Genomic DNA, 13,439 nt, shown 5'->3' with positions numbered 1-13,439 from the left:
AACTTGGGCTGTTTAAGCAATTGTTGAAATCATTTAATAAAAGCCTGCTGTATAGTTTCCTCAACCACTGTTGTTGACTGCAAAGACAAGCAGCAGATCAGGGCTGATTAAACTATTGCTCACAGGTGTGCAGCATAAGGGAGTGTACTGAGGATACCTGGTGGACAAGTAATGAATGGCAGCATCAGAAAAAGGCAGTAAAACTAGAAACAACATGAGAGCAGCAAAAGTGAGAGAAAGGAAGAAGAGTTACAAATGGATAACTAGTGTATGGTAGTGGTGGTAGAAGAAGTACTTATTTCACAAGTAAAAGGAACAGTCCAATTGAATTATGTGCAGCCTTTTACAACACTACGCCCAATGGGGTAAATTGCAAGTCACAAATTAGGCAGAATTAGGTGGAATTTAATGGTAACTACCACAAAGAAAATGATATTCAGCTACAGCAAAGACTTGGAAACTACTGTCATATAAGACCATAAGTACTTTGAAGGTTAGCTACCTTTTATACTGTGTAGCCAACTTAGCATAGGAGTTATTAAAGTCCTTCACATGCTAAAGGCCTAACCTGTTAAACTATTGTGTGCTACTTATGTGATGTTACAAGCTAAAGGGCAGAACAGAAATGTTTATTTTTTATGTTAAATAGACATTATATAACAATGTTATACTAGCCCACCTCTCAGAATGGTTAATGTGTCCCACATTGTCTCACAAAAACATACTCTTTGTATCTGCATTTGTATGTTTGTGTATATTTTACCGCACTACATGTACTTGACAGCCATAGTGAAGGGAATAGTGGGACTGAAGCGCAAAGTTCACTTTCACATGTCTTTGTGTACCAAAAAAAAAGGTTAACACTAACAGAATAGTTTAAGCTTAATATCATAAGCTGCTCTTAAGGTAGGCATCTACCTTGGAGTATATTTGCACTCAGTTACATACAATTAATCAGTAGGCTATCATAAATTAACCAGAATCATAGCAGTCACCAAGCGTGGAGCAGCGGCAGGTCCCTCATTTGTCAGGAGTATGTGAGACAAGGTGGGCTAACCTACCTCATAAGCTCAGGGTTAGCCTAGTGCAGTGGTTCCCAACCTTTGTCTTTCAGAATCCCCTCTTAGTTAGTAAACACCTGACTAACTGACATATTTTATGGATATTTCATATTATATTCAAAGCATAACAATACTTTACAATGAACCCCAATAGTGAACTTAACTTCCAGAAGTTTAGGAACTTTTTATACAATTATCTGTCTGTATAATATAATTTTAAGTTTTTTAATAATAATTCTTACTTAATAGGCTTCTTTTTTGAAAAATGTGGTGTTTTGGTCTTTTTATTTTAATTGCATACTTTTCTAATGCAAGATGAGGATGTTTATCGGAGACTGAAGGTTAGTAGTATGTAGCCATGGTTCAACTTTTAACTTTGACATGGTTAAGAATGTCAGAAATAAAAGGTTGAAATGTGGTGAGATTTCAAACTCACATATTATTATTGCTGGCTTATAGTTCATATGAACAGTTAATTAATGAGATTAAAATAACAGAACATGAATGAGTTATAAATAGCTCCAGCACAACTGTAGAATGCTACATGCACGTAAATGCATCAGCAATAATAAACCAACATTGTACAATACATAATACATAATGTACATTTTGCTAATAATACTATCAATACAGCATAATTACATGTTATGGAGTATTTTTAAAATTCTAGTGTTGCTTCTTTTACTTAAGTAAGGATCTTACTTACTTTCTCCACCACTTCCCAGTTTTAACAATTATAAATTATATCAACACTTCATGCAATGTAGGAAAGCAGGTGATGTGAATGCGTGGAGAAAATATCAAAATAAAGACCTGCATTTGTCAGGTGGAAGAAACTCCAGTTATTTAAGGCTTCATGATGACTATCAGACTCCCAGTGAGGAAATGCCAGGTGAAAAACAAACACTCTGATGCACACAAATTATATGTATGAATATTATTTCCTGTCGCTTTAATAAGTCTTGAAACTGAAGAATGTTTAACTGTTTTGGATGTTTTTAAGCAGTTTTTCAAGTTGAAAAATGTGATGATTTTCACTCATCTGAGTTACTGTTTAACAAACTGGTCGCAGTCCAGCCATACGCTGAAACCACTTGAATCACCGAGCAAAACAAGAACATCAGAACACTAGATGCAAAATCAAAGCACTTTCCAATTCTAAAAAATATCAGATTTTAATATGGAGTGACCTAATAAATTATGTGAATTGTGTTTGGTATACATGCATATATCACTTTTTATTGAGTTTATTGTTTGTTTTACTGTATGTTGTTTTATTACCCTACTTAGAATTTTGTCAGTCAATATCAGTCAAATAGGCTTTTGGCTAATTCTGTAATTTTATTACGAAGTGTTTTTATTAAATTGCTCTGTCTCATCTCTTAAATGAACTAAGCTAAATGACAATAAAATTAAAAGATTGGTTACTTGAATAAAATAATAAACAGTAATAAATAGTGGTTGACTGTTATGGGTTTTTCAATGGCTGATGGTGATGTTTAGAGAGCAGGGAAGCAGGGCTGTTGACTGATATCAAAACAAAGAAAGTCATGTATAATTCCACTACATTATATAGGAAATTCAGGCATATGTTTACAGCAGGATGCATGCGGGTTATAGTACCGGGCTCGCTCAACTCCCATAATAATAAAGGATAATAATGTAAAATAAAATTGATATTGCCATAAAGCATAACAACAAATATCCATACAGTGGCCTAATTCAGACAGATATTAAATCAAACTATAAACTGCAGAAGTGTGTCAAAGTACTCTGTAATCTTCATACTGTTCAACTGTAATTACAACTTAGATGTTAATAAAGCTATTGGAAAGGAAGTGAAAGTACTGTAGTTACAGTAATTTAGCTAATTTATCTAGCAAATGTATTCATTATATATTAAATTATACATATTTTTGCATCCACTCTTTAACTTTTACAAGCTCACTTGTCTGTCAATGTTGAAAATGTTGCAAAACAAAACTGTTGCTGTTTACTGCATTGTGTCACCAAACCCTTGGAGGTTCATTACCGGAGCTGAGAAGAAATCACTCCGGAGGGCTGAGTGTGACACATCTATCAACACTTCGTAAACAAAGAAGTCATTAACCTAATGAGCAAAGTTAAAGACAGAAACAGTAACCAAGCGTTGGTAGCCACGACACAGTGAAGTGTTGTGCCTCACTTAGTAACAAAGTTCAGTGGAAGAAGAGTTTCTCTGATGTGTGACAACATACTCACAGCCAACTAATCAGATCCTGGTAAACATTGATAGAAGTGAATCTGGATTAGTTCCAAGGTTCATGAATTATATAACAAGTAAACAGCTTTGTGTTACATTTCTGAGAATCTGGCTTACATCAGCCGCATATTCTTCTACAAAACAAGACAATATAGAGTGTGTATAAGGAGACATAAAACAGCAAGGACATTTTAGAAATAATACGGATAATATAAGGCATTCTCGTGTAATTTGAGGAATTTGAGAAAGCACTACATTTCAAAAAACTGTTTTATTCCAGCCAATCAGAACAATTTACTAGCAATGCCACCCTTTTCTGCAAACCATAACCTAAAACTGCTATGGCAAGGGGCAAGTTTCTCTTATATGTGTTTCCCTTAGAATTCTTTTCAGCTGCAGTATTCATGCGCATTGGAGTGTTTTCCTTAGGTCTGAAAGACTTTTGGACCACTATGATTACCGTATCTGTGTACAAAAGTCAGAAAAGGTAGAGCAGATAATAAAAAACAACACCCCAAAAACCCTGTTAAAATGATCAGATCATCATAGATTATTCATGATTATCTATGTTTGCCATTTATGTCGTAATTGACCTAATTTACAGCTTTGGAAATGTATCTATAGACATTAATATGAAACAAATTAGTAGCAGGGCTTTCTGTAGGAAAATTCAGTGGTGGTGGGCATTTGATGGTCAACAGTCAGTGCTTAATGTTCCTGATATCTCCACAGGTCAGTTCATTAATGCTATGAGATTCAGCTTCATATTTTATGCTCCTACACACTTTAATTAGTTGTAATCTGAAACTTTACTCCCAGATGCCACTAAGTCCGACAGACTTGTCCTTCAAAATTGAATTACTGCCTTTTCCTGCTTAGCTTTCAGATTATAGTCTGAAGCTCAGGGCTTTGTGACAGGCGTTTGCTAGGGCTAACCTCTCTCACCTTTCCAGCAGTTGGGAAGCAACAGAGAGATGTTCCTTGGTCTTGAGAAGCTGCAGTGTTTATTAATTTACATGATAGTGATACATTATGAAACATTTTATAAACATATACAGTAATAAAAATATTATTGAAACTGTAAACCACACTAATAAGTTGTTATTGTTGCAATAGTTTTGCAATAAAATGTAAGAACTGAAAAAATGAATTCATAATTAATTTGATTGATTAAATACAGTAAATCCGTGTGCAGTGCAAATATGATAAATGATAAATTGCCAGAATACAGTATGTAAATGATTACATCATTGGCTTCTTCTTCAACAGAACAGTAATCAATATTGTACAAAAAAAAGCCAAATGGATACAATAAAATTGTATTATTATTCTGTAGGTTTGAGATTAACTATGTAGATAAATTGTGAGGTGTCTACGTGGTCATACAATTGAGGTGCGTAATAACACATTTCATCACAGTGTTGAGACAAAGTATATTTTTGTCAAGGTAGGTCTGTAAGAATGATTATCAGAAGAGTAATTAGATGTTTTTCAGGTGGTAAACTAAACTGTGGCCCATATTATAAATTATAGTTGGGATCTTCTCATTTCCATTTCCTCCTACCTTAAGTCTAAAGTCATCATTGTTAAACTCTCATAGCATCATATAGGTTCATCTTGCCACTATTTCCACATTAAGCATGCTTGCAGTGTGGTTGCGGTTGCTTTAATAGTGGTGGACATTTTTAGTTTAGTTTTGGAGCATCAATGTAAACAGAAATGACACTAAGTAGAAAAAAACAAAAAAACATCTCATTCAAAAACACATAAATCTTATTTTCAGGTGATATTATATTTCATTTCAGCCAATAGATCTTTGATTTAATGGAAAATATTTAAATAGTATTATTAGAATCAGCTTTATTGGCCAGTTATGTTTAATGAATCTGACTTTGGTTTCCAGTTGCTGTCAATGTACTAACACAGAACAAGGCTAAACAAAGATAAGCAAATGTCATGAACCTGCTCTAGGATTATGACAATGGAGGGAGACCACACAGAGAATTTAAAGGTTTTAAACAAAAAGAAGTTTAATTAAACAATATTCACGATCACAAATTATAATATGTATATGTGTGTCAGTGTGGTCAGTAAATAAAAAACCAAAGACAGCAACAAACCAAGAACCTGCTGACTGGAAGCAGAGAAGAGGGAGAATGATGACAAATCAGCCATTTATAAAGACCAGCAATCAGGACACACCAGGTGTAGCCCATTTAATGGACACACCAGGTGTAGCCCATCTAATGGACACACCCTCTGCCACTCTGTCTCCTGTGAAGAAGGGAAAAAGACCCAGACCAACCAGACAGGGGGAGGGGTCATCACAACAAACATAAATACATCTGTTTTTATGTATTTATGTATGTAGTTTATTATTATTTATTTTTATTTATTAAGTAATCAGGGTTCTTTAGATGCACATTGGGTGATGGGTAGTTGATCTAAACCTCTTTATAACAAATAACTAATTATTTTTGTATCCTCATTATGGTGCTGGAAGGCTAAGTGTGCTATTTTAAAACAGCACAAGTTCGGATTTATGTGATTTTAGTTATATTTGGAGCTGCAAATTATAGAATGTCCTTTACTTAAATTTGTGGCTTTCTTTGACCTTACTAAACTGAATTCTTCTTCTTCTTCTTTTCATGCTCAGTTTTCATTGCTGGTTTTAGTTCACTCTTTGAGTGTGCTTTGAAGAAATTGCCTGATGTGGTTCAAGACTCCACTGTTTACCTACCACAAGAGGGCAGCAAATCACACAAAATGCAACAGAATCATACAACCTGAGAGCAAATCCATGTGCTCTCTGTGTATTTGTTGGTATGAATGAGTTCAGTGTGTGCTGATGGCGCCCTCTGCTGTATTCATATTGTGAATACACACAGTAATGTGAAGGACTGACTATAATTTGTTATGGAAGTTTGTGTAATAATTGTAACCTGTTTTTGGACAAAAAGACATATATATATATTGACAGTGACATGGATGACTGACAACCATCAGAGCCTGCTTTCTGTATATCTCTCTCTCACTCTGTCTCATTCCCTCCCTTGCTCTACAGGCTGTCTCCACTCTCTGTCCACATCTTACATTTGGCAGCGTGGCTACATGAGGCTGAGCTGCTGTTCCTCTCTGTGTCCACACTGTCGCTCTTCCTCCTGTCTATCGTTCTGTCCTCATCCTCTGATGGACCAACATTTTGAGTCAGTGTGTAAACATGATTGACAGAATGTGAGGTTGTATTTATTTGTAAATGTGTTACAATTTTAGGCAAACAACCCAAAGACTAGGTGTGCCAAGTCCTTAAGTCTCATTCTAAAACACAATTCTTATTTTCAGGTGGTATTATATTCAATTTCAGCCAATAGATCCTCATAAATGTTACACACTGGACCTTTAAGGCTGCAGCCCAACAGTCAAGCTGAAATATACATTTTATAATTTAGACTTATTTGAAAACCTCAACTTTACAATATATAACAACATACAAGCATCGATTTAAAGGAAAATATTAGTATTATTAGAATCAGCTTTATTAGCCAGTTTGGTTTCCAGTTGCTCTTAATGTACTAACACAGAACAAGGGTGATGGGTAGTTGATCTAAACCTATTTATAAAAAAATATTCTTTACCCTCATTATGGTGCTATAAGGAATTTCCTTTCCTTAAGTTTGTGGCTTTCTTTGACCATTTTTTTTCATGCTTTTTTCATTGCTGGTTTTAGTTCACTCTTACTATTGTGTGCTTTGAAGACATAACTGACCTGATAAATTGCCTGATGTGGTTCAAGACTGGCCTCCATTGGCTACCCACCTCAAAAGACACAAGAGGGCAGCAAATCACACAAAATGCAACAGATGTATGTGAAGTAGTGGCTGTAATTTGGTATGGAAGTTTGTGTCATAATGACTATTACCTGTTTTTCATATTTGGACAAAAATAAATATTGCACAATGGATCAGGCTGCCAGTGACGTGACTCAGAGCCTGCTTTCTATTTGCTATTGCACATTACATTAAACATTTTAAAATGTTATGATGATTCTGATTTAAATTGGAGAGAGCTGAGAATAAGATGCATAATATGGGTTAGTTAACATATAATCAGCTGCATACAAGATACTGTGCATGACCTGTAGCCAACTAAATAGAGTTTCCTATCTATTATAGTCTTTAATCAGTTAACCTTGTTAATGCTTGAGTGGAATAAGTTTAGAATTTCCTTTATTTTTCATACAAACAGTATTACTACAAACAGTACACTTAGATTATGTAAACTTTGATCTCATCTTGGTCACCATTAAACAACTACTATCTCAAGAAAAAATTCAGGTTGTAAGAAGTATTCTCATGTCTTATTTATTTCAGATGACTCCGTGCCTCACAGACTTCTTATTTCATGCCTTGACAGTAAAACAACCTTGTGACAATAACATACATCAACATGCTGACAGCAAACTTAACTGTTAACCTATTAGGTTAAGTTAAACTATTTTGCATGTGCAAAAGAATGCAATTATATTATTAACTGTATATCAGCTGCCAAACAGTCATGATGTGTAGTTGTACTGTTAACTTATTCTTGTCAACATATAGGAATTGTGTAAACACACATCATTTAATTAGCTAAACACTTTATTTTTGAAGCAACAGTAGATGAACTCTAAATACAAGTCCTAAAAGCACATAACTGACAAACACTGGTGGTTTATTAACTGTTGGAGAAATATTATTATAGAGCATTATAGAGGTCATTTTGCAGTAATAAAACATTAATAGATTATGTGCTCAGAATGGGTTAAAAATTATTATTAATTTGAAATTTGTACAAAAATGATTAGTGAAATGTTAATTACTGTTACACATACTGCATTTTTTTCATATGCATTATTTGAAAATTGTATGATCATGAACATAAAGCCAAAGTATGTGGTCTCACTAACAAAGAATGTATTTATAAGGTAGCAAGACAAATAAAACACTGCCTGTGAGAGAAGCAAATCAAGTTTTTGCTTGCTGCATAAAGGCACTGACACTGAATTAAGATGGAAAGATTTTATTCTTAAAGAAGTATACTACTTTTTCTCGTATTTCTTTTGTTTTCAGTCCGTAGATGATTGGATTCAATGTTGGGGGGAAAACTAATGTTGTCATCCCTATGAATTTCCTTAAATTAGGTGAAAGGTTCTTTATTCGGTATGATATGATGGTGAAAAGTCCCAGACACTCCAACAGGAGAAAAACTATCAGATGTGTAGCACATGTCTGCAGAGCTTTGGCTTTTGTGTCTGATCGTTTTGAACTGAAGCATGTAACAAGGATCTGGAGATATGTATACAAAATCGTCCCATTGGCTATCACTTGTGTAAGAGCAACTAAAAAAAGCCCATAAATGTTATTGATGCTTGTGTCAACACCAGCACAGACCAGAGACAGCAAAGTTGGATTATCACAGTAGGGATGCGTCAATTCAGATCGACAGCGGGGTAAACGCAACAGCAGAACAAAAAGCACAGCTATTATAACAAAACTACTCATCCACACAACTGTTATTATTTTCATGATGTGAGCATTAGTCATAATCGTGTTGTATTTCAAAGGACAACAGATGGCAATGTATCTATCATATGCCATAGCAGTCAGAATGAACACTGAACCTGCTGCATAGATGTGGATAAAAAAAGCCTGGGTAACACAGGCTGAGTGCTGAATTGTCCTGCTGTTTGTCAGTATTTCATGAATGACCTGAAGGAAGAGTGCTGAGCCGCCTATAAGGTCATTGATAGGAAGGTTCAGCAGAATTAAATACATGGGCTGATGCAGAGATTTGTTCAGTACAATAGTGAGGATTAGAATAGAGTTGCAGAAAAGTATGATCATGTAGCTGAGAGTTGCGAAAAGAAATGCAGGAAAAACAGTTTCAGGGGGTAGGTTAAAGCGATTTAGCACTAACAAAGATGATGTGTTGTACAGGTGGTCCATTTTTTTATGCTCTTCCTCCTTTGAAAATCGAAAAAAGATAATTAATAATTTCATTATAATGAAGCATAACTATTTCATACACAAGAACAATTTAGCAAAAATATGAGAGGACATCATAAGGAAAACAAATAATATAAAGAGATAGTGGTGTTATTTTTATAATCAGGTAATTTCACTGCTGAGGACAGAACTTACCAAATTAAAGCCTGAATGCGTCCACGCCACTTAACTTTAAGTCCACATAAATTTCAGTTAAACATGATACATCATATATTATATCCTGTACCTAAATAACAAGTTTATAGTCTTTTGGATTTACAGTTTTGCACTGAAAGTCCAGCAACAAAATACACAGAGAGGACAGACAGAAGACAAGCTGAATAAATATTGCAATAAGACATGTACTGGATAATCAGTGCTAGCAATACTGGTAAGATGTTCAGAAGGATTAGCAGTTTTATAGGAGTGATTGTTGCTGAACACCAGACAGCTCCCAGGAGTCTTCTGGTTTACCATGAAGTTTATCTTTAGATTGTTATGACAGTCACATAAGCAGTGTCTCAGAAGGGGGCTTTGGAAGAATATGAAATGAAGTAGTTGACACCCCAACACCACCCATACTTTAACTTAAGGTAATAATGAGTGATTTCACACAGTCAGATTAGCAAATTCTGAGTACTTTCTGTTACTTTAGTAAACATAAATTATGCTTGTTTACTAATGAGCCTTACTGTGTGGCCAAACTTTAGAGTACAGCAGAGAGAGAAATGGATGCTGTGGTCAGTCATGACTGCCACTCCGATAGTGGGCATATGCTGACGTCTGACCAGTGCTTTCATGGGTGGCGAAACAGTGTCAGCTTATGGGAGGAGGAGACCATGTCCTACTGGATGACTAAGGGGCTCTATGTTTGAAAACATACAACTTTGTAAGAGGATGCTGCAGAGGGCTTGGATAGCAGTGAGTGAGATGAAGTTGTGGGGCAAAGAGCTCTGTGAGAGGTGGTCTCTTGGAGTTCACCATAACAAGGGTTCTAATGGGCCAACATATACAGTAAGAAATAGTACTGCCTCTATGACACCTGCAAGGTCCCCGCAGACAGATCCAGAACCCACATGCTGCAATTCAGCAAATGTGGGGAACCCAAAGTCATTTACGCTGACTTAGTCTTAAGTGTTTGCAGTCATGTGTGAAAAATGGATTCGCACAAGAACAACATCAGACATTTTCACACTTGCCAATAAATTTATTTAATTTATAAGGAAATTACAGACATTTTACCATAGATACATACTAGAAAGCTTGTATTTAATTTAAAGTAAAGTAAAGTAAAATAAATATACAGTATTTAGATTTCCATATAATTTCCATTGTAAAGGAAAATAAATCCGTGTTTTTTTTCATTTCCACATCAATAGCAGATATTATAGACCACATTATATATATATGTAGACATCCTAGCATTACATTACAAAGTTTCACAAAGTATATTCTTTTTTATTCGATTTTTAATTATGTGCACCTCTTGTAACTTTCTTTTGTTTGCAGCAATGATTTTGTTGATTTAAGGCCTGTCATTATTGTGACTAATTCCCACAGTCTTTCTTTCAGATTAGTTCCTGTCATAATACACCTTACCATTTCTTAAAATTACTCTATTTCATGTGATGTGTAGTATTTATTTACTTATTTATTTTGATAGTGAGAGGTGAAGAGCCAGACAGGAAAGGGAGGGAGAGGGGCCACCAGCTAGAATCGAACCAGGGACAGTTGTGACATTTGTCTACCAAGGCTCAATATTGTAATTCCAATTTCATTCTAGACATATTTTAACATAAATTTGAACATTACATCATTTTTAGATATCACAAAATATATATCATCAAATTAATAAATGTGTAATTTGCTATTTATTTACCGTAGTGAAAAAACGTGTAACAAATATGTTTGTAAAAAGACTATTTTAGCTCAAAGGATTTAATTATACTGGATTTGGAAGTTGACATGAGTTTAGTTTCCCATATGAATATAAAATGTTTTATAGGAAAGCCAAACCGGAAAACTGGTTATAACTTTTTATTTCCTTTATTAGCTTGCTATCAGCTGAAGACAGACAGGAAAGCGGGGCAGAGAGAGGGGATGACACGCAGCAAAGGGCCACAGGTCAGATTTGAACCCTGGGCTGCTGCAGCAAGGACTCAGCCTCGGTACATGGGTCGCCAGCTCTACCCACTGAGCTATCCGGGCACCCCAACTGGTTATAACTTTTATGAAGCAAAATTTCTTTTTAGGACATTTTTTATCCTCTTCTTGAGTTCTTTGGTTTTCAGTCCATATATAATCGGGTCCAAAAAGGGAGGGAAAATTAAAACTGACACCCCAAAAGCCCTTCTCAGAAAAGGGGACGCACTCGCAAAGCGATGAGCAAGAAGTGTAAACGCAGAATTGAGTTCTAACAACAAGAAAACGACTAAGTGTGAGCCACATGTTTGAATGGCTTTTCGCCTTGCATCGGTCTGATTATTCATAATGCATGTTCTCAAAATCTGTGCATACGTGTACATTATTATCAACAGTGGTAAGCCTTGGAGTGCGACTATAGCAAAAAATCCATAGTAGTTGTTCGCACTGGTGTCCTCACAGGCCAGTTTCACTAATGATGGATTGTTACAGAACAAATCCACTATATTAGTCCTGCAGATTCTGAACCGTAAAAGCAAAAAAATCAGTGTGGCTACTATTGAGAAATTCATGAACCACAAAATAAAAATCATTTTTACTAAGGTATGTGGAGTCATGATTGCATTATAACTCAAAGGACAACATATAGCAATATATCTGTCATATGCCATGGCAGTCAAGATGAACAAGTTTCCTCCACCATACAAATGAATTAGAAAAGCCTGAGTAATACATGCAGAATAGGAAATCTGTCTGTTTTCTGTCACAATGCTCAACACAAGATGAGGGAAAAAAGCTGTAGCACCCACCATGTCACTAATGGGCAGGTTTAACAGCAGGATAAACATGGGATTGTGTAGCTTTTTACTACAAGCAATAGTTGTTAATACCAACAAGTTGAAAAACATAATACACAGATATGTTAAAGTCCCAAACAAAAATGCTGGGTAAATATATGCATTAGACATGTCCAGTGTTTCCAATGTCAGTAAAATTGCAGAAGATGCATTTGTGTACATAATTGTCCAGTACTGCAGACTGTAATGTCACTGTTGCTTCTTCTGAAAAGGAGAAAATCATTATAAGCATTAGCTATAGTAACAGTCTTGGATGAAGTGCAGTGGAATAATGCAGCTGTACCTGATATCTTACCTGTGGAAATGTGTTAGCCTATTCTCACCTGCGGTTCAAATGTGTTTAATGACAAAATGTCTGCCTCTCATTGGTATTTAAGCAAAAGGGTAACCAGGGATATTTCCCAAGAGAACATAAGGTTTTCATAACAAGACTGACACATAGCAAGGAAAACATATATGATGTAATTTACTTAATCGGTACATAGCCCGATTATAATGACAGATCATATAAAGAATTTCTAACTAAGTGTAAAACCTCTTTAAGCAGTCTATTTGAAACAGGGTCTAGGAGAAACATTGGCCTAGATGACGAAATCATTAAAGTTTTTCAACCCATATGTTATATATTCATGTTTCTTTCTATATGTTCAAATTTTATATTATGTGTTATAAATTTGACATGCCATTGCTACTGTAAAAAGTATTTGTTGTGTATTTAGTCCCTATGAGGTTAAAATTGATGTTTTAAGTGTTATATCTATTGTGCTATGAGTCACCTATATGCCATATTTTCAGGTATTCTTAATGATATTTTCAAGTAGGGTTAAAAACTATAAAAAGTTGTTGATGACTCATCATTCACTCTGGGACATATACTAATTTTGTTTCCAATGGAATGCTTTCTCGCTTCTGATGTTGTCACAGTGGAGTGTTTCTGAGGGTCAATGTATTACTGACATATGGTCAGGCCTCACTGAATTCTGTACAAAAGCACAACTTTATTCACTGATTTTGGTGAAACTGGATTATATTTTATGGAGAAAATATTTTCCGTTTTTTCCGTCTGATATCCTCCAGGTGCCCAGCTGCAACTCTCTGTGATTTAAAGATTTCC

At 35.2% G+C, this 13,439-nt stretch overlaps 2 protein-coding genes across 2 annotated transcripts; both read right to left on the bottom strand.

Annotated features, from left to right (window-relative positions):
* Window positions 1-7,512: 7,512 nt before the first annotated feature.
* LOC127362888 (olfactory receptor 52B2-like) lies at window positions 7,513-9,703 on the bottom strand. Its single transcript, XM_051399146.1, has 2 exons — window positions 9,483-9,703; window positions 7,513-9,305 (listed from the first exon to the last, which is right to left on the bottom strand). The coding sequence occupies exon 2, from the start codon at window positions 9,285-9,287 to the stop codon at window positions 8,346-8,348; it is 942 nt and encodes a 313-aa protein (XP_051255106.1). The 5' UTR covers window positions 9,288-9,305; window positions 9,483-9,703; the 3' UTR covers window positions 7,513-8,345.
* An 809-nt stretch (window positions 9,704-10,512) lies between these two features.
* Window positions 10,513-12,661, bottom strand: LOC127362136 (putative gustatory receptor clone PTE03). Its single transcript, XM_051397508.1, has 2 exons — window positions 12,621-12,661; window positions 10,513-12,529 (listed from the first exon to the last, which is right to left on the bottom strand). The coding sequence occupies exon 2, from the start codon at window positions 12,485-12,487 to the stop codon at window positions 11,555-11,557; it is 933 nt and encodes a 310-aa protein (XP_051253468.1). The 5' UTR covers window positions 12,488-12,529; window positions 12,621-12,661; the 3' UTR covers window positions 10,513-11,554.
* Between the last annotated feature and the right edge of the window lie 778 nt (window positions 12,662-13,439).

Source organism: Dicentrarchus labrax, unplaced genomic scaffold, assembly GCF_905237075.1.
Source record: "Dicentrarchus labrax unplaced genomic scaffold, dlabrax2021, whole genome shotgun sequence".
Taxonomy (NCBI): Eukaryota; Metazoa; Chordata; class Actinopteri; family Moronidae; genus Dicentrarchus; species Dicentrarchus labrax.
Note: the sequence above shows the minus strand (reverse complement) of the source record. Positions and strands in the feature narration are given on the sequence as shown.